This window comes from Nerophis lumbriciformis, linkage group LG36 (genome assembly GCF_033978685.3).
Source record: "Nerophis lumbriciformis linkage group LG36, RoL_Nlum_v2.1, whole genome shotgun sequence".
NCBI lineage: Eukaryota > Metazoa > Chordata > Actinopteri > Syngnathiformes > Syngnathidae > Nerophis > Nerophis lumbriciformis.
This window is the reverse complement of record NC_084583.2, coordinates 1,639,288-1,660,946: the sequence shown is the minus strand read 5'-3', so window position 1 is coordinate 1,660,946 and position 21,659 is coordinate 1,639,288. Positions and strand designations below refer to the sequence as shown.

General features: G+C 39.9%; 1 protein-coding gene across 10 annotated transcripts in view; it reads right to left on the bottom strand.

The window, feature by feature from the left end:
- Positions 1-21,659, bottom strand: part of atp11c (ATPase phospholipid transporting 11C) — a 233,045-nt gene that overhangs the window by 33,654 nt on the left and 177,732 nt on the right. For 8 of the 10 annotated variants that reach the window (XR_009811687.2, XM_061930439.2, XM_061930436.2 and 5 more), the window contains exons 17-28: positions 17,554-17,657; positions 17,255-17,436; positions 11,688-11,951; positions 11,435-11,612; positions 11,267-11,369; positions 8,822-8,967; positions 8,686-8,745; positions 4,845-4,972; positions 4,454-4,589; positions 4,312-4,377; positions 4,134-4,237; positions 1,406-1,562 (exon numbers count right to left, since the gene is read on the bottom strand). Coding sequence is in view for 9 of the 10 variants with exons in the window: in XM_061930439.2 (XP_061786423.1) it covers positions 1,406-1,562; positions 4,134-4,237; positions 4,312-4,377; positions 4,454-4,589; positions 4,845-4,972; positions 8,686-8,745; positions 8,822-8,967; positions 11,267-11,369; positions 11,435-11,612; positions 11,688-11,951; positions 17,255-17,436; positions 17,554-17,657 (1,628 nt within the window). In the remaining variant the exon portion in view is untranslated. The remainder of the gene's footprint in view (positions 1-1,405; positions 1,563-4,133; positions 4,238-4,311; positions 4,378-4,453; positions 4,590-4,844; positions 4,973-8,685; positions 8,746-8,821; positions 8,968-11,266; positions 11,370-11,434; positions 11,613-11,687; positions 11,952-17,254; positions 17,437-17,553; positions 17,658-21,659) is intronic. The other 2 variants (XM_072912382.1, XM_061930438.2) reach the window with 1 other exon arrangement.

Sequence of the window (21,659 nt, the reverse complement as noted above, 5' to 3'; positions counted from 1 at the left end):
GAACACAAAGAAAATAACATTTTAGTTAAATGTAAGTTGTGTCTTGGATCAAAGATCCTATCCTAGCAATTCAAATCTGCTGAAACAGCTACAAAAGCAACATGCTTCGACAAAACTAGTAAAGAGAGACACACTTCACCTCCGAAGCAACAGCGGCTGGATTTTAACGAGGCACTGCGCACTGAAGGTACACACACTCTGTCAATTCTCTTATATACTGTTGCTCTTTCATTCTAGACTTCTAGAGTGTTTGACTATCACATCACTCTAAATGTATAGACTATAAAGTTCACAAACATAAAGAGGGATGCTAGTGGGCCAAGCCAATATTTCCTTATCTCTAAACTAAAACTGGGGAAATGTGTAGAGTACTCTGGGCTTAAGACATGATTTTATTTCAGAATTCCTTGAGAGAGAAAAAAGCCTACTTAGGCTTTGTGTATGTAGTGTGTGCCTTCCTTGGTTTACAGCTATGTTGTTATTATGCTGTTTGTTACTTATGTTGCAGCTATTTAAAATACTTTTGTCAATTTGTTCTGGCCTGAAACAAATTGGCCCTTTGAAACATATCTTTGTCTTTGTGTGTTGTATGTAGACCACATTGCTTAGCAGAGTTCAGTGATGCAAATGCATGTCAAGTTGATCAACAGATTGTATTATTCTCCAGTGCAATAACAGTACTGAAATGAAGGCTAAAAGGGCATTAAAAGTGGCCTTAAAAAATATATATACATATATAACTAACTAAATAGTTACTTTTCACAGTAAAGCATTACTTTTTGGTGTAAGTAACTGAGTTAGTAAGTGAGTTACTTTTGAAATAAAGTAACTAGTAACTGTAACTAGTTACTGGTTTTCAGTAACTAACCCAACACTGCTTATAATTAGGCCCGAGTTTTGTCACGAAGCCCGCAGGATTTCCACACATAACCAGAGTCACACAATCTTTTTGGGCCTTAAATTCTGCGCTTTTGGCTTAGTCTTGCATTATAAAGGTGCGAGAGGGCATTCGTTTCCAAAATAAGCCTGTCTCATTTATATTAAAAACTTGTTCAGGATTATATCCCCCACCACAGTATACATTGTGTACTGTACAGGACACATGGCATGAAGAAGATTGATTGACAATGGTCTACAGTTCCTTAGCGAATCAGGACGCAGAACACAATGTGCATTCATACGCTGTAAAAAAAAAACACTGTACATCAATGTTCTGTTAAATCACTGATAATAATATAAGCTGCTGGTGTATTTTTTGGGTTGAAAAACGTAACTTTGTGCAAGTTGCAAACAGCCCCTTTAAAATGCGGAATTATTGTATTTAACCTCGTTGTACCTAATGTGTTCAGAGAATTATTACTTCCCAGGTTTGCCAAATACCGCATCAGTTGTGTGCCGGCCCTACCTTCTGAGCAAACGGGCTGCAGGGCTTGCGGACCACGGCCAGAAGGATCTCCGGGAGCAGGCTGAGCACGATGAGCAGGATCATGACCAGCCAGGCTGTCAGTGAACTCAGCGTGGTGGCAAACACAAAGTACAAACGCTGCTGGCGGAGGAAGGGCCTGCAGGGGAGAGAACACGCTTATGACACATGTCCTACTTGAAGATCAGAAGAGTGAAGAGCAACCGGAATTGTTTTTGTGTCTGTGTGCGGGGAGTAAAACTCAGGAATCAATTAGGAATGCAATGAAAAGAATACACACATTTCGCATTTAAGGAGAATACTTTTGAAGTGTATAAACAGGAGTTTGATCAGTTGATCTGCCGTTTCTACAGATTCGGTGACCAAAGATGAGGCGCTAGCTGTCCAAAGTCGAGACCCAGGGTGGACCACTCATCTGTGCATCAGTTGGGGACGTCTCTGCGCTGCTGACCTGTCTCCACTCAAGATGATCTCCTGCTGGCCCCACTATGGACTGAACTATCACTATTATGTTAGCTCCACTATGGACTGGACTCTCATACTATTATGTTAGATCCACTATGGACTGGACTCTCACTATTATGTTAGCTCCACTATGGACTGGACTCTCATACTATTATGTTAGATCCACTATGGACTGGACTCTCACAATATTATGTTTGATCCACTATGGACTGGACTCTCACACTATTATGTTAGATCCACTATGGACCGGACTCTCACACTATTATGTTAGATCCACTATGGACTGGACTCTTACAATATTATGTTAGATCCACTATGGACTGGACTCTCACACTATTATGTTAGATCCACTATGGACTGGACTCTTACAATATTATGTTAGATCCACTATGGACTGGACTCTCACACTATTATGTTAGATCCACTATGGACTGGACTCTCACAATATTATGTTAGATCCACTATGGACTGGACTCTCACAATATTATGTTAGATCCACTATGGACTGGACTCTCACAATATTATGCTAGATCCACTCCATGTCCCTCCAAGGTTTCTCATTGTCATCCCATTGGGTAGAGTTTTTTTCTTGCCCTGATGTGGGATCTGAGCCGCGGATGTCGTTGTGGCTTGTGCAGCCCTTTGAGACACTTGTGATTTATGGCTATATAAGTAAACTTTGATTGATTGATTGATTGATCATACAGGAGGATGTGTCAAAGCCCGCAAAGAGGTTTTATCCGGCCCGTGAGATGACATTGCTCAGTATAAAGATCAGCTGGAATTTTTGAATGAAAGAAACTGCTGTTCTAAACGTGTCCACTGGATGTCGCAATAGCAATTCTTTATATCCACTGCCAGGAGAGCATGCATGACTTCAGAGTAGGGCTGGGCTCTTATGGCAAAAAACATGATCACGATTAATGTTTTCATATCATCCAATCTCGATTAATATCACCATTTTTTAAAATTACTTTTATAGCGGATTTTCCCGTGCAGGATTGTACCGAATACCGTAGCATCCCTACCGTTTGTTTACTACAGCAGGTGACTACCTCTTGGAAGCTCATCGAGAGAATGCCAACAGCGTGCAAAGCAGTAATCAGAGCAAAGGGTGGCAATTTTGAAGAAACTAGAATATAACGAATGTTTCAGTTATTTAACCTTATTTTGTTAATAAGTACATAACTCCACATGTGTTCATTCATTGTTTTGATGCCTTCAGTGACAATCTACAATGTAAATAGTCATGAAAATAAAGAAAACGCATTGAATGAGAAGGTGTGTCCAAACTTTTGGCCTGTACTAGAGATGTCCAATAATGGCTTTTTTGCCGATATCCGATATTCCGATATTGTCCAACTCTTAATTACCGATTCCGATATCAACCGATACGGATATATACAGTCGTGGAATTAACACATTATTATGCCTAATTTTGTTGTGATGCCCCGCTGGATGCATTAAACAATGTAACAAGGTTTTCCAAAATACATCAACTCAAGTTATGGAAAAAAATGCCAACATGGCACTGCCATATTTATTATTGAAGTCACAAAGTGCATTATTTTTCTTAACATTCCTCAAAAACAGCAGCTTGGAATTTGGGACATGCTCTCCCTGAGAGAGCATGAGGAGGTTGAGGTGGGGAGGCTAGGGGGTAGCGGGGGTTGTATATTGTAGCATCACGGAAGAGTTAGTGCTGCAAGAGGGTTCTGGGTATTTGTTCTGTTGTGTTTATGTTGTGTTACGGTGCGGATGTTCTCCCGAAATGTGTTTGTCATTCTTGTTTGGTGTGGGTTCACAGTGTGGCACATATTTGCAACAGTGTTAAAGTTGTTCATACGGCCACCCTCAGTGTGACCTGTATGGCTGTTGACCATGCTTTGCATTCACTTGTGTGTGTGAAAAGCCGTAGATATTATGTGATTGGGCTGGCACGCAAATGCAGTGCTTTTTAAGGCTTATTTGTGCTCTGTACTTCTCCCTACGTCCGTGTACACAGCAGCGTTTTAAAAAGTCGTAAATTTTACTTCTTGAAACCGATACCGATAATTTCCGATATTACATTTTAAAGCATTTATCGGCCGATAATATCGGCAGTCCAATATTATCGGACATCTCTAGCTTGTACTGTATATTTTTGTGTGTTTTATATAAGAAGAATGTGGATGTTGTACTTGGGTTGTAAATATTGTATATGGGTTCGAAATAGACAATGAATACATGGCCGGCGTTTACTCACCATATTATTCCTCCCCAGAAGAAACTGAAGAGCATGTAAAAAGCAAGGGAGCCCCAAATGACAAAGTGGTTGATCCACGTCCAGTGACGTGTGTCCAAAGCAAGCTGAGTGGGCAAACAAAAGTGCAAGATTAGACAACACCTTCCCATTGTCATGCGCAGCCATTAGCGTGACACACCTTTAGTGTGACAGTGAAGACGAGGACGGTGAAGACGATTGTGCCGTACGACCAGTTTCCATAAACCTGCATGTAAACACAACGCGTAAGCACAGCCGCTTCTCGCCACCCAGACCCGTGAAATGGATCAGCTAAGGCAAACCTGGCCGTCATCCTGCAGGGCTGAGTTTCTAAACAGGCATCGAACACCAAAGAAGAAGACCAAACCGTGGAATACTCCGAGCAAAGTCCAATAGAGGAAGGGTCTCCATCGCAACATGGCGTTCTTGCGAATCTCTCTACAAAGACAAGGATTACATTAAATCATTTGTGACAAAAAAACAAAAAACTTTCCTAAATGAAAACCCATCATCTTTTAGCCTGCCAGTGGGTCAGAACTTAAATAAACAGAACGTGTACACTGCAAAAACTGAAATCTAAGTAAGATTAAATATATATATTGCTTAGTTCAAATAAAATACCCCTAATTTTTGTCATTTTTTTTCTTGTTTTTGAACACTGGACTTTTTGCAGTTGTATAGAACAGGGTTTACCTGTAGAGGGGGGCATTGCTCAGCAGAGCCTCCAAGCAGATGTGCTGCTCCAAGAGGCTGTAAGCCAGGATGGGCATAGAGGTGAAGCAGATGTTGTACATCGTCAGATAGGCTGCATCAAAGAGGGGCTGGGGAGGATGGGTGCAACATTGGGGGTGGGTGAGGGGAGCGAAGGGAAAAGGGGCAGGGAAGAGGCAACCAGGGGTTAATATCATGGAGAGGACAACACGAACACACACAAGCACCGGAGGTGGAGCGGTTCCCCATAATCTTTGTTTTAAGGTCATGGGAACACAACGCTTGACATTAAACAACTTGTTTTTTTGTTTTTTTTAAAGTGATCCTATAATGCAAAAACTAATTTTCTTTATCTATTGCTTCCTATTTTTGTGTGCTTGGAATCTGCTTAAGTCACAAAAATGTAATATACAACTATGGAGGCATTGCAGGGACATTTATAAAACATTATGTTGAAAAAGTTAAAGGGGAACATTATCACAATTTCAGAAGGGTTAAAACCATTAAAAATCAGTTCCCAGTGGCTTATTTTATTTTTCGAAGTTTTTTTCAAAATTTTACCCATCACGCAATATCCCTAAAAAAAGCTTCAAAGTGCCTGATTTTAACCATCGTTATATGCACCCGTCCATTTTCCTGTGACGTCACACAGTGATGCCAACACAAACAAACATGGCGCATAGAACAGCAAGCTATAGCGACATTAGCTCGAATTCAGACTCGGATTTCAGCGGCTTAAGCGATTCAACAGATTACGCATGTATTGAAACGGATGGTTGTAGTGTGGAGGCAGGTAGCGAAAACGAAATTGAAGAAGAAACTGAAGCTATTGAGCCATATCGGTTTGAACCGTATGCAAGCGAAACCAACGAAAACGACACGACAGCCAGCGACACGGGAGAAAGCGAGGACAAATTCGGCGATCGCCTTCTAACCAACGATTGATATGTGTTTGTTTGGCATTAAAGGAAACTAACAACAATGAACTAGGTTTACAGCATATGAAATACATTTGGCAACAACATGCACTTTGAGAGTGCAGACAGCCCAATTTTCATCAATTAATATATTCTGTAGACATACCCTCATTCGCTCTCTTTTCCTGAAAGCTGATCTGTCCAGTTTTGGAGTTGATGTCAGCAGGCCAGGGAAGCTAGGGTCGATATTCTTCTCTTGATCATCTTCGGTGGCATAAGGGACGGTGTGAGCCAAGACATCCAGGGGGTTTAGCTCGCTCGTCTGCGGGAACAAACTGCCGCCATTGCTTGCTGTGCTACCGAGGGCCTTTGTCCCTGAATTGCTCACACACTCCGGCAGATTCAATGGGGGTCTGGTGGCAGATTTCTTTGACTTTATCGTTGGAAATGCATCTGCTTTGAGTGTCGCAGGATATCCACACATTCTTGCCATTTCTTTCGTAGCATAGCTTTCATCGGTAAAGTGTGCGGAACAAACGTCCAATTTCTTGCCACTTTCGCATCTTTGGGCCACTGGTGCAACTTGAATCCGTCCCTGTTCGTGTTGTTACACCCTCCGACAACACACCGACAAGGCATGATGTCTCCAAGGTACGGAAAACAGTCGAAAAAACGGAAAATAACAGAGCTGATTTGACTCGGTGTTTGAGAAAATGGCGGATTGCTTCCCGATGTGACGTCACGTTGTGACGTCATCGCTCCGAGAGCGAACAATAGAAAGGCGTTTAATTCGCCAAAATTCACCCATTTAGAGTTTGGAAATCGAGTAAAAAAATATATGGTCTTTTTTCTGCAACATCAAGGTATATATTGACGCTTACATAGGTCTGGTGATAATGTTCCCCTTTAATTTAGCCTACTGATGTGTATTTATAAATGGTTGATTTATTTATATAGGCTAGTAAGGTAAGGCAGAAGCAAGGTTGCCGAAACTTGTCAAGTACAAACATTTGACCTTACTAGCCTATATAAATCAACCATTTATACATTTATAAAACATTCTTTCTACAAACGGGCCATTTGGAATTTGCCCAATTGGTGACGTCAACGGATATCTCCATATATGGTAATGTTTTAGCCGAAGAGCTTTGCGCGAGTCCGCCATTATAGTACAATGTTGTAGTCGATAAGATTCCTCTTGTTGTGGGGCAGACTGGCTCGTACATGCACGTGCATCCTTCACTGCTGCCATTTATCTTACAAAGCAGCGTATAGTTCAGGCCTAGGCAATTATTTCGACTCCGGGGGTCAAATTTAGAGGAAAAAAATGTGTCTTGGGGCCGGTATATCTAATTTTTAGGAACACTAGTACAAAACCTCACAATAATGTCTGAATGAAAGCTATGTAATTTAATTTTTTTTTACTGAATGAGACACCCAGAATGTACATGAAAATAAAGAATGTGTGATTTACAATATTAACTACGAAGGATAAAACACTGAATATTAACAACATATGAACGTCACACCCCCTTTCCATCCACATATTTTACAATCAAGCGAAACGCAACAAACAAAGCGAAATATGAACGCGAAAGGTAAAAAAAACCCAACTACGATCTGATACATCACTAAGCTTTAGAACTTTGTTGTAAAAATCTCCTTCCGCGTCTGTCCCTGACACCCGCATTTCAGGCTGACACTCTGTGGAAACGCTCCCCACCCACACTGCTTGGTGCCTCGTCTGAGCTGCTGTGACTTAGATTACCATAGTAACTAATTAGATTACCATAGTAACTAATTAGATTACCATAGTAACTAGTATATCATGCAAAAGTGCAGATTCCAACCATTGAAATACTTTGTATATTTCAAGACTTACGGTCATTTGAAAACTTTTTCCATCTTAAAGATATTAAAAAAATTTTTGGGAAGTTCTGGCGGGCCAGATTGAAAAGCTTAATGGGTCTCTTGCGGCTCCAGGGCCTTAATTGGCCCAGGTCTAAACAAATCTGTCAGTAGTCTCGTTATGGAAGCGCTAAAAACTACAACATGGCGGACGGGGTGAAGACAAGATGGTCAAAGTGGGGGCACGTTTATACGACCGCCCACAAAACGGCACATGCTTGAAGAGAGGGTCAGAAAGCGGCTTGAAGATGGTCTTTAAAAATAATTTATGCAAAATTCTAACCAAAAAACACAGTTTGTTATGTAGACTAATGTGTAAAAAAAAAATCATAATTTGACGCCTTTAAATCAAACAAAAAATACTAAAAACATTTGGATTACTATTAAAAAAAAAAAAAGGTCAAATAAAAAAAATACAAATAAACATGAGATAATACATAATAGTTTAGCACACAACAATGCAGAAAAGTGCAACAGTAATAGTTGGAATGGTCTGAATTATTATCATCATTTGTTTTGAAACTAAAAGTGGAGCATTATTAAGTTCCAACTTCTCAATCTCTTATAAACAATGCTGGCACGCCGCTTTTGTCTTTCCACTAAGAACTGTTGCCAAATAGGATTTCAAGCCGTGGCTTCTCCTTGGCACTACCGAGCTGTACAGGTTTTGTTTAATGTGTGTCTATATCGCGGGGCAGTAACACTTAATGTCCCCCACTTAAAGTGTACTTTGTGGGAAATAAGTATGCCTTTGTACCGAAAAAAAAATGTGCCATTACATCTTTAACAAGGACTAAACATACTGCAAGTAATGACAGACATCTTTTATGTATTCATGAAAGATTCCAGGACTAATGGATGCTTCTACATACCTAAAACCCCCCCAACTATTTCAAATGAGCAATTCAGACACAGGTCTGAATCCTAAGCAGACATCCCAGGGTCAAGAAGAGCGGGTCAAAGGAGGGGAGGGGCATACACCTGGGTTTAGTTCTCACCTGCTGGGAATAGCCACAGAAAAACTGGTACAAAAACTGAGGTAAGATGAAGCAAAGGTTCTGTGGGCGAAAAGAGAAAATCAACTACAAAAACATGTTAGCTGGAGGATGTTGGTCCAGCGTTTTGTGAGCCTACCTTGTAAAAGAAATACTGCACCAGGTGAGCGATGCGAACATAGTACAGGTGTCCATGTGCTAGCAGGAGCTTTTTGAGGTGTTTGAGCTTGGGGATGGCGTAGTCACTGTTCCTCACCGCCTGGCGGCCTTCTTTGCCTTTAATTCCTGAAATGACAAGATCAGGTCATTAAAGGTAAGAGATGGCAATGCTTATTAGGGCTGCGTTCGCTCTTGTGATCAGACAAATTGTACTAGCAGGGCAAACTTACCACAGTTCCCTTCAACCAAAAAAAAAAAAATGACAAGTGTTTGGGTTAGTAACGATATGAACATTTCATTTCACGGTTATCGTAACCAAAATGATGACGGTTATCCTTTATCGCAGTATTGTTGAGTGTGCTCAAAAAGTACTTATACACACACTGAAATCTTTCGACCAAGTTGATATTTTTAAAAATAATTAAAATAAATAAACACACTGTTACAAAAACACAAGTGTCAGGTTCAAACACTGATGACATCTATTAAACAAGACAAGAAGCAAGGAATTAAACAGAGACAGAATTAAATGTGGCTCAATGAGGAGAAACGCGTAGACACTGTGTCGTCCCACGCTCTGACGAAAGATTGTACGCCTCCTCTTTTATTTGGACTTTCCCTGATTACATGGCAACAGCTGTTTCTAAGGGAGGGGGGTCGTAAATAGCCGCTGCCTTTGTCACAAAACAGTTCAAAGGAAAGGTCGTAAAACAGTTCAAAGAAAAGGTGCCTGGAGGGTGGGGGAACGGCGGGGTTGAGGTGGGCGGGGGCGGGGTTGAGGTGGGCGGGGATGGGGGTTTGGATTTTGGTGGTAGCGGGGGTGTATATTGTAGCGTCCCGGAAGAGTTAGTGCTGCAAGGGGTTCTGGGTATTTGTTCTGTTGTGTTTATGTTGTATGATCAGTGCCAGAGCTTGGTCCGCATTGCCGGTAGTAAGTCGGACACGTTTCCAGTGAGGGTTGGACTCCGCCAAGGCTGCCCTTTGTCACCGAATCTGTTCATAACTTTTATGGACAGAATTTCTAGGTGCAGTCAAGGCGTTGAGGGGATCTGGTTTGGTGGCTGCAGGATTAGGTCTCTGCTTTTTGCAGATGATGTGGTCCTGATGGCTTCATCTGGCCAGGATCTTCAGCTCTCACTGGATCGGTTCGCAGCTGAGTGTGAAGCGACCGGGATGAGAATCAGCACCTCCAAGTCCGAGTCCATGGTTCTCGCCCGGAAAAGGGTGGAGTGCCATCTCCGGGTTGGGGAGGAGATCTTGCCCCAAGTGGAGGAGTTCAAGTACCTCGGAGTCTTGTTCACGAGTGAGGGAAGAGTGGATCGTGAGATCGACAGGCGGATCAGTGCGGCGTCTTCAGTAATGCGGACGCTGTATCGATCCGTTGTGGTGAAGAAGGAGCTGAGCCGGAAGGCAAAGCTCTCAATTTACCGGTCGATCTACGTTCCCATCCTCACCTATGGTCATGAGCTTTGGGTTATGACCGAAAGGACAAGATCACGGGTACAAGCGCCCGAAATGAGTTTCCTCCGCCGGGTGGCGGGGCTCTCCCTTAGAGATAGGATGAGAAGCTCTGCCATCCGGGAGGAGCTCAAAGTAAAGCTGCTGCTCCTCCACATGGAGAGGAGCCAGATGAGGTGGTTCGGGCATCTGGTCAGGATGCCACCCGAACGCCTCCCTAGGGAGGTGTTTAGGGCACGTCCGACCGGTAGGAGGCCGCGGGGAAGACCCAGGACACGTTGGGAAGACTATGTCTCCCGGCTGGCCTGGGAACGCCTCGGGGTCCCACAGGAAGAGCTGGACCAAGTGGCTGGGGAGAGGGAAGTCTGGGCTTCCCTGCTTAGGCTGCTGCCCCCGCGACCCAACCTCGGATAAGCGGAAGAAGATGGATGGATGAATGGATGGTGTTTATGTTTGTTAGTGTTCTCCCGAAATGTGTTTGTCATTCTTGTTTGGTGTGGGTTCCCAGTGTGGCGCATATTTGTAACAGTGTTAAAGTTGTTTATACGGCCACCCTCAGTGTGACCTGTATGGCTGTTGACCAAGTATGCTTGCATTCACTTGTGTGTGTGTAAAAGCCGCATATATTATGTGACTAGGCCGGCACGCTGTTTGTATGGAGGAAAAGCGGACGTGACGACAGGTTGTAGAGGACGCTGAAGGCAGTGTTTTTCAGGCATGCCCCCAATAATGTTGTCCGGGTGGAAATCGGGAGAATGGTTGCCTCGAGAGGGGCACTGAAATTTGGGAGTCTACCGGGAAAATCGGGAGGTTGAAACCGATTACATTTTAAAGCATTTATCGGCCGATATTATCGGACATCTCTAAATAATACTAACCGTTGGTTATCAGAATAAAGTTTGTGTAAGTCTAATAGCGTTTATCCTTACATCCCTACATGTATCAGACTGCGAGTGCGATGTCTTACCAATGCCTACGTGAGCTTCCAAAATCATGCTGACATCATTGGCACCATCTCCAATGGAGAGGGTGATTGGGTTGCCCTTAGAGTTCTTCACCAGTTTCACAATCTGAGCAAAGCAGGAAGCAGTGTATGAGAAAACGAGAGCATTTCCAATCAACACGTTTTCCTAACCTGGGCCTTTTGCAACGGAGCCATACGGCAGCAGAGCACCGCGGTGCAGTTTTGACATATTTGGAGGAAAAGGTTCCTGTAGTGGCTGGAGTTGGAATCCGTGGAGTTGAGCACCATTGACAGAGAGGCTCCGTCAATAATAAAACCATAGTCGTGGTTAGGACCGGACCAGCTCCTGCTTGGAGAAAACAAGCATGAACACCTAATCACTTATGCAACAATATCAATGCAAACATGTTGGCGAGGTACAGACCGAGCGCTGGCAGCCTCAAAGAGCGGCGCCTCCTTCACGGCTTTCTTGTAATACTCCTCTAGTAGCTCGTGCAGCCGCTCCTCACGCTTCCGACCTCCTTCCAGAGTGCGCACTGTCAGCTCCAACAGCTCAGTGCTCCTCTGAAACAGTCGACAGGCGAAACAGGTGGACTTTGCCGTCTCCATTTTGTCCCCCGTTAGGACCCAGATCTTGATGCCGGCCCCCTGCAGCGCCTCCATCGTCTCCGCCGCCTCCTCTTGAAGCCTGAAATAATGCAATAATGAATATACCAACTAGGCATGACACGATAAACATTTTTGGCCTCAAATCCAATTCAATATCTAGTCCCGATCCGATACTTTGGCAATAACCGACATTTTTTAAAAAATAAAACTTATCTTTTTAAATCTTGCTGTTATTGTTGTTATTCTACAAACCCCAAAACCAGTGAAGTTGGCACGTTGTGTAATTCGTAAATAAAAACAAAATACAATGATTTGCAAATCCTTTTCAACTTAAATTCGATTGAATAGACTGCAAAGACAAGATACTTATTTTATATATATTATTAGAGCGTATCAAAACACGTATTGGTATGTCAGACTTAGCTTTGTCGTGGTTTAACTCTTATCTTACTGACAGGATGCAATGCGTCTCCCATAATAATGTGACCTCGGACTATGTTAAGGTAACGTGCGGAGTTCCTCAGGGTTCGGTTCTTGGCCCTGCACTCTTTAGTATCTACATGCTGCCGCTAGGCGACATCATACGCAAATACGGTGTTAGCTTTCATTGTTATGCTGATGACACCCAACTCTACATGCCCCTAAAGCTGACCAACACGCCGGATTGTAGTCAGCTGGAGGCGTGTCTTAATGAAATTAAACAATGGATGTCCGCTAACTTCTTGCAACTCAACGCCAAGAAAACGGAAATGCTGATTATCGGTCCTGCTAAACACCGACATTTATTTAATAATACCACCTTAACATTTGACAACCAAACAATTACACAAGGCGAATCAGTAAAGAATCTGGGTATTATCTTCCACCCAACTCTCTCCTTTGAGTCACACACTAAGAGTGTTACTAAAACGGCCTTCTTTCATCTCCGTAATATCGCTAAAATTCGTTCTATTTTATCCACTAGCGACGCTGAGATCATTATTCATGCGTTCGTTACGTCTCGTCTCGACTACTGTAACGTATTATTTTCGGGTCTCCCTATGTCTAGCATTAAAAAATTACAGTTGGTACAAAATGCGGCTGCTAGACTTTTGACAAGAACAAGAAAGTTTGATCATATTACGCCTATACTGGCTCACCTGCACTGGCTTCCTGTGCACTTAAGATGTGACTTTAAGGTTTTACTACTTACGTACCGGTATAAAATACTACACGGTCTAGCTCCGTCCTATCTTGTCGATTGCATTGTACCATATGTCCCGGCAAGAAATCTGCGTTCAAAGAACTCCGGCTTATTAGTGATTCCCAGAGCCCAAAAAAAGTCTGCGGGCTATAGAGCGTTTTCTATTGGGGCTCCAGTACTATGGAATGCCCTCCCGGTAACAATTAGAGATGCTACCTCAGTAGAAGCATTTAAGTCCCATCTTAAAACTCATTTGTATACTCTAGCCTTTAAATAGCCCCCCTGTTAGACCAGTTGATCTGCCGTTTCTTTTCTTTTCTCCTCTACTCCCCTTTTCCTTGAGGGGGGGGGGGCACAGGTCCGGTGGCCATGGATGAAGTGCTGGCTGTCCAGAGTCGGGACCCGGGGTGGACCGCTCGCCTGTGCATCGGCTGGGAACATCTCTGCGCTGCTGACCCGTCTCCACTCGGGATGGTGTCCTGCTGGCCCCACTATGGACTGGACTCTTACTATTATGTTGGATCCACTATGGACTGGACTCTCACAATATTATGTTAGACCCACTCGACATCCATTGCTTTCGGTCTCCCCTAGAGGGGGGGGGTTACCCACATATGCGGTCCTCTCCAAGGTTTCTCATAGTCATTCACATCGACGTCCCACTGGGGTGAGTTTTTCCTTGCCCTTATGTGGGCTTTGTACCGAGGATGTCGTTGTGGCTTGTGCAGCCCTTTGAGACACTTGTGATTTAGGGCTATATAAATAAAGATTGAGATTGATTGATACTTAACGTTCGAACTGGAAAACTTTGTTATTTTTTGCAAATATTAGCTCATTTGGAATTTGACGCCTGCAACATGTTTCAAAACAAGCTGGCACAAGTGGCAAAAAAGACTGAGAAAGTTGAGGAATGCTCATCAAACACTTATTTGGAACATCCCACAGGTGAACAGGCACATTGGGAACAGGTGGGTGCCATGATTGGGTATAAAAGCAGCTTCCATGAAATGCTCAGTCATTCACAAAAAAGAATGGGACGAGGGTCACCACTTTGTGAACAAATGAGTGAGCTAATTGTCTAACAATTTAAGTACAACAATTTTCTCAACCAGCTATTGCAAGGAATTTAGGGATTTCACCATCTACGGTCTGTAAAATCATCAAAAGGTTCAGAGAATCTGGAGAAATCACTGCAAGTAAGCGATGATATTACAGACCTTCAACCCCTCAGGCGGTACTCCATCAAAAAGCGACATCAGTGTGTAAAGGATATCACCACATGGGCTCAGGAACACTTCAGAAACCCACTGTCAGTAACTACAGTTGGTCGCTACATCTGTAAGTGCAAGTTAAAACTCTACTATGCAAAGTGAAAGCCATTTATCAACAACACCCAGAAACGCCGCCACCTTCTCTGGGCCCGAGCTCATATAAGATGGACTGATGCAAAGTGGAAAAGTGTTCTGTGGTCTGACGAGTCCACATTTCAAAATGTTTTTGGAAACTGTGGACTGGTGTCCTCCGGTACAAAGAGGAAAAGAACCATTCGGACTGTTATAGGCGCAAAGTTCAAAAGCCAGCATTTATGATGGTATGGGGGTGTATTAGTTCCCAAAGCATGGGTAACTTACACATCTGTGAAGGCACCATCAATGCTGAAAGGTACATACAGGGTTTGGAGCAACATATGTTGCCATCCAAGCAACGTTATTGTGGACACCCCTGCTTATTTCAGCAAGATAATACCAAGTCATGTATTACAACAGCGTGGCTTCATAGTAAAAGAGTGCGGGTACTAAACTGGCCTGCCTGTAGTCCAGACCTGTCTCCCATTGAAAATGTGTGGTGCATTATGAAGCCTAAAATACCACAAAGGAGACCCCCGGACTGTTGAACAACTTAAGCTGTACATCAAGCAAGAATGGGAAAGAATTCCACCTGAAAAGCTTAAAAAATGTGTCTCCTCAGTTCCCAAACGTTTACTGAGTGTTGTTAAAAGGAAAGGCCATGTAACACAGTGGTAAAAATGCCCCTGTGACAACTTTTTTGCAATGTGTTGCTGCCATTAAATTCTAAGTTAATGATTATTTGCAAAAAAAAAAAAAAAAGTATTTCAGTGTGAACATTGAATATCTTGTCTTTGCAGTCTATTCAATTGAATATAAGTTGAAAAGGATTTGCAAAACATTGTATTGTTTTTATTGATCATTTACACAACATGACAACTTCACTGGTTTTGGGGTTTGTAGCTTAAAAATGCAGATCATGGGTTTCACTATGTAAGGCACTTTGACTCTCTAAAGAAAAGCGCTATATAAATATAATTATCTTTAATTCACCTTCTGGAATTCTCGCAAGCACCTCCTGCATGTGTGTAACAAGGAATCCGGGAATGTAATTATTAGAGATGTCGATAAATGCTTTAAAATGTAATATCGGAAATTATCGGTATCGGTTTCAAAAAGTAAAATTTATGACTTTTTAAAACGCCGCTGTACGGAGTGGTACACGGACGTAGGGAGAAGTACAGAGCGCCAATAAACCTTAAAGGCACTGCCTTTGCGTGCCGGCCCAATCACATAATATCTACGGCTTTTCACACACACACGACGACACTAGTGAATGCAAGGCATACTTGGTCAACAGCCATACAGGTCACACCGAGGGTGGCCGTATAAACAACTTGAACACTGTTACAAATATGCGCCACACTGTGAACCCACACCAAACAAGAATGACAAACACATTTCGGGAGAACATCCGCACCGTAACACAACATAAACACAACAGAACAAATACCCAGAACCCCTTGCAGCACTAACTCTTCTGGGACGCTACAATTTACATCCCCCGCTACTCCCTCCACCCCCCTTCAACTCCGCCCACCTCAACCTCCTCATGCTCTCTCAGGGAGAGCATCTCCCAAATTCCAAGCTGCTGTTTTGAGGCATGTTAAAAAAAATAACGCACTTTGTACCTTCAATAATAAATATGGCAGTGCCATGTTGGCATTTTTTTCCATAACTTGAGTTGACTTATTTTGGAAAACCTTGTTACATTGTTTAATGCATCCAGCGGGGCATCACAACAAGATTAGGCATAATAATGTGTTAATTTTACAACTATATATGTCGGTATCAGTTGATAACGGAATCGGTAATTAAGAGTTGGACAATATCGGATATCGGCAAAAAAGCCATTATCGGACATCTTTAGTAGGGATGTCCGATAATGGCTTTTTGCCGATATCCCATATTCCGATATTGTCCAACTCTTTAAATACCGATACCGATATCAACAGATAAATGCAGTCGTGGAATTAACACATTATTATGCCTAATTTGGACAACCAGGTATGGTGAAGATAAAGTACTTTTTTTTTTAAATTAATAAAATAAAATAAATAAATTAAAAACATTTTCTTGAATAAAAAAGAAAGTAAAACAATATAAAAACAGTTACATAGAAACTAGTAATTAATGAAAATGAGTAAAATTAACTGTTAGAGGTTAGTACTATTAGTGGACCAGCAGCACGCACAATCATGTGTGCTTACGGACTGTATCCCTTGCAGACTGTATTGATATATATTGATATATAATGTAGGAACCAGAATATTAATAACAAAGAAACAACCCTTTTGTGTGAATGAGTGTAAATGGGGGAGGGAGGTTTTTTGGGTTGGTGCACTAATTGTAAGTGTATCTTGTGTTTTTTATGTTGATTTAATAAAAAAAACACAAAAACACAAAAACAAAAACGATACCTATAATTAAAAAAACGATACCGATAATTTACGATATTACATTTTAACGCATTTAGGACATCCCTAATCTCTAGTAATTATGTTTCCCTGGGCGTGCATCCCTTTTGAAGGAATCTTCCACGCGAGTACAATATTTAGCCATGTAAATAAAGGGACGCAGCTGCAGTAAAGATCATTAGCCGATCAGTTAAAAAAGGAAAACAACGGTCCCAATCCGATCCCATAATGATGATTGGGACACCTCTCATACACATAAACTAAACATTAAATAGGACACTTGTTATGTTGTACCCTAACTCAACCACCGGAGGGCAGTGTCAATTAACAAAAAGCATAACTGCTGTCCTAAAAAAATATGGCCAAAGTAAACCAGGTATAGTCACACAACGCAAATAAGCATCGACAAATAAGCAAATGTGCTGTGAGCACCCACCGGTCTTCAACGGCAGTCGCCCCGATGAGACTCATGCCGGTCTCCACCTCGTTGTAAACGGCCATGAGCTTCGCTTCTCTGTCCTGCAGGGCCAGCCTGGCTTCCCTCAGTCCCGCGTCCGCCTGGGCGTACTCCTCCGTGCTGAGACGTTTGTACGCCACGCACAATGTTCTGTAGCCCTCCTGCCCGGCATACACACACACAGAACTTTACAGTCGCGTAAGAGAGCGCGTTACCAATCTGGTAGGGGGAAAAAGATACAGAGTGGTCGCGTGTGTGAGGACGTGTCATCAATCCACCTCCGCATTCCGGTCCACGTGCATGCGCATCCTTTCCACTTCCTCCAGTTTGACACGGGGGAAAATGGAGGAGTCTGCTCCCTTGCAGAAGAGCAGGATATCACCTGTATGACATTAATAGGAAACAAACACATTAACATCAGGGCATTGCTGTTTCGTGGTAAAATACTGTACACACTAGTGTTGTACGGTATACCTGTACTAGTACAGTATCGCAGTACTAATGAATAAAAACGGTACTATACTCTGTTTGAAAAGTACCGGTTCGCCGTATTTTTTAACGGGCATGACGGCGCTTCATCGTCACGTCATGACATTGCTGGTTTTACAAGCAGAGGAGCATGTTCGGCAGCGCACGATCACCGAGTACATACAAGCAGACACAGTGTGTAGACCAGGGGTGCTCACACTTTTTCTGCAGGCGAGCTACTTTTCAATTGATCAAGTCGTGGGGATCTACCTCATTCATATATATATAATTTATATTTACTTATTTATGAAATATATGTTTTTGTTAACAAGTTAAAGGTGTTTAATGATAATACAAGCATGTTTAACACATATAGTTAATATTGTTGGTAAATTAAAGGTGTTTAATGATAATACAAGTATGTTTAATACATATAGTTAATATTGTTAACAAGTTAAAGGTGTTTAAAGATAATGCAAGCATGTTTAACACATATAGTTAATGTTGTTAACAAGTTAAAAGTGTTTAATGATAATACAAGCATGTTTAACACATATAGTTAATATTGTTAACAAGTTAAAGGTGTTTGATGGTAATACAAGCATGTTTAACACATATAGTTAATATTGTTAACAAGTTAAAAGTGTTTAATGATAATACAAGCATGTTTAACACACATAGTTAATATTGTTAATAAATTAAATGTGTTTAATGATAATACAACAATGTTTAATACATATAGTTATTATTGTTGACAAGTTAAAGGTGTTTAAAGATAATACAAGCATGTTTAACACATATAGTTAATATTGTTAACAACTTAAAGGTGGTTAAAGATAATACAAGCATGTTTAACACATATAGTTAATATTGTTAACAAGTTAAAGGTGTTTAAATATAATACAAGCATGTTTAACACATATAGGTAATATTGTTAATAAATTAAAGGTGTTTAATGATAATACAAGCATGTTTAACACATATAGTTAATATTGTTAATAAATTAAAGGTGTTTAAAGATAATACAAGCATGTTTAACACATATAGTTAATATTGTTAACAAGTTAAAGGTGTTTAAATATAATACAAGCATGTTTAACACATATAGGTAATATTGTTAATAAATTAAAGGTGTTTAATGATAATACAAGCATGTTTAACACATATAGTTAATATTGTTAATAAATTAAAGGTGTTTAAAGATAATACAAGCATGTTTAACACATATAGTTAATATTGTTAATAAATGAAAGGTGTTTAAAGATAATGCAAGCATGTTTAACACATATAGTTAATAAGTTAAAAGTGTTTAAAGATAATACAAGCATGTTTAACACATATAGTTAATATTGTTAACAACTTAAAGGTGGTTAAAGATAATACAAGCATGTTTAACACATATAGTTAATATTGTTAACAAGTTAAAGGTGTTTGATGGTAATACAAGCATGTTTAACACATATAGTTAATATTGTTAACAAGTTAAAAGTGTTTAATGATAATACAAGCATGTTTAACACACATAGTTAATATTGTTAATAAATTAAATGTGTTTAATGATAATACAACAATGTTTAATACATATAGTTATTATTGTTGACAAGTTAAAGGTGTTTAAAGATAATACAAGCATGTTTAACACATATAGTTAATATTGTTAACAACTTAAAGGTGGTTAAAGATAATACAAGCATGTTTAACACATATAGTTAATATTGTTAACAAGTTAAAGGTGTTTAAATATAATACAAGCATGTTTAACACATATAGGTAATATTGTTAATAAATTAAAGGTGTTTAATGATAATACAAGCATGTTTAACACATATAGTTAATATTGTTAATAAATTAAAGGTGTTTAAAGATAATACAAGCATGTTTAACACATATAGTTAATATTGTTAACAAGTTAAAGGTGTTTAAATATAATACAAGCATGTTTAACACATATAGGTAATATTGTTAATAAATTAAAGGTGTTTAATGATAATACAAGCATGTTTAACACATATAGTTAATATTGTTAATAAATTAAAGGTGTTTAAAGATAATACAAGCATGTTTAACACATATAGTTAATATTGTTAATAAATGAAAGGTGTTTAAAGATAATGCAAGCATGTTTAACACATATAGTTAATAAGTTAAAAGTGTTTAAAGATAATACAAGCATGTTTAACACATATAGTTAATATTGTTAACAACTTAAAGGTGGTTAAAGATAATACAAGCATGTTTAACACATATAGTTAATATTGTTAACAAGTTAAAGGTGTTTAAATATAATACAAGCATGTTTAACACATATAGGTAATATTGTTAATAAATTAAAGGTGTTTAATGATAATACAAGCATGTTTAACACATATAGTTAATATTGTTAATAAATTAAAGGTGTTTAAAGATAATACAAGCATGTTTAACACATATAGTTAATATTGTTAATAAATTAAAGGTGTTTAAAGATAATACAAGCATGTTTAACACATATAGTTAATATTGTTAACAAGTTAAAAGTGTTTAAAGATAATGCAAGCATGTTTAACACATATAGTTAATAAGTTAAAAGTGTTTAAAGATAATGCAAGCATGTTTAACACATATAGTTAATATTGTTAATAAGTTAAAAGTGTTTAAAGATAATACAAGCATGTTTAACACATATAGTTAATATTGTTAACAACTTAAAGGTGGTTAAAGATAATACAAGCATGTTTAACACATATAGTTAATATTGTTAACAAGTTAAAGGTGTTTAAATATAATACAAGCATGTTTAACACATATAGGTAATATTGTTAATAAATTAAAGGTGTTTAATGATAATACAAGCATGTTTAACACATATAGTTAATATTGTTAATAAATTAAAGGTGTTTAAAGATAATACAAGCATGTTTAACACATATAGTTAATATTGTTAATAAATTAAAGGTGTTTAAAGATAATACAAGCATGTTTAACACATATAGTTAATATTGTTAACAAGTTAAAAGTGTTTAAAGATAATGCAAGCATGTTTAACACATATAGTTAATAAGTTAAAAGTGTTTAAAGATAATGCAAGCATGTTTAACACATATAGTTAATATTGTTAATAAGTTAAAAGTGTTTAAAGATAATACAAGCATGTTTAACACATATAGATTCCTTTCTTTCATGAAGACAAGAATATAAGTTGGTGTATTACCTGATTCTGATGACTTGCATTGATTGGAATCAGACAGTAGTGCTGGTAACGTCCGCATTTTCGAATGGAAGAGAAAAAAAGTCCTCCTTTTTGTCCAATACCACATGAAAGTGGTCGGTTTTTGGCATCTTATTTGTCCAGCTTCCGTACTCCTTTGTATACACTTTACAAAAAATACATTGTCGGCAAACTCCGTAGCTTGCTAGCTTGTGCATGCCAGCTTTCTGAGACTCTTATTTTGTTAGCGCAACTGTGCAACTGTGTAGTCGGTCTTTGGAGTTTTGACGACAGGTGCAGCGCCAGAGTCTGTTGAAATAAAGTGTTTCTCGCCTTCCAGTCGGTAATTTTAATGAGCTGGCAGCAGCCAGCGTCATCTCAGAAGACCCTCGGGTGCCGTGAATGTCAATCAAGTGACAAAAGTGACGTCATAGTGAAGATTTATGATCGCTCATTTTTAGGACTATTTTTTTAATGCCTGGCTGGTGATCGACTGACACACCCTCCGCGATCGACCGGTAGCTTGCGATCCACGTAATGAGCACCCCTGGTGTAGACAGAAAAGGTAGAATGGACGCATTTTGGCTTAAAAACTAAGGATAAAGGTGAAGTTATAACACTGAACTGAAACACCCTCAGGAAGAGGTGCTATAGTCCAGCCACAGTCTGCAGTGTTTTAGCTACTTCTAAATCACTAATCCTCGCCTGCATGGCGACAAATAAAGTACG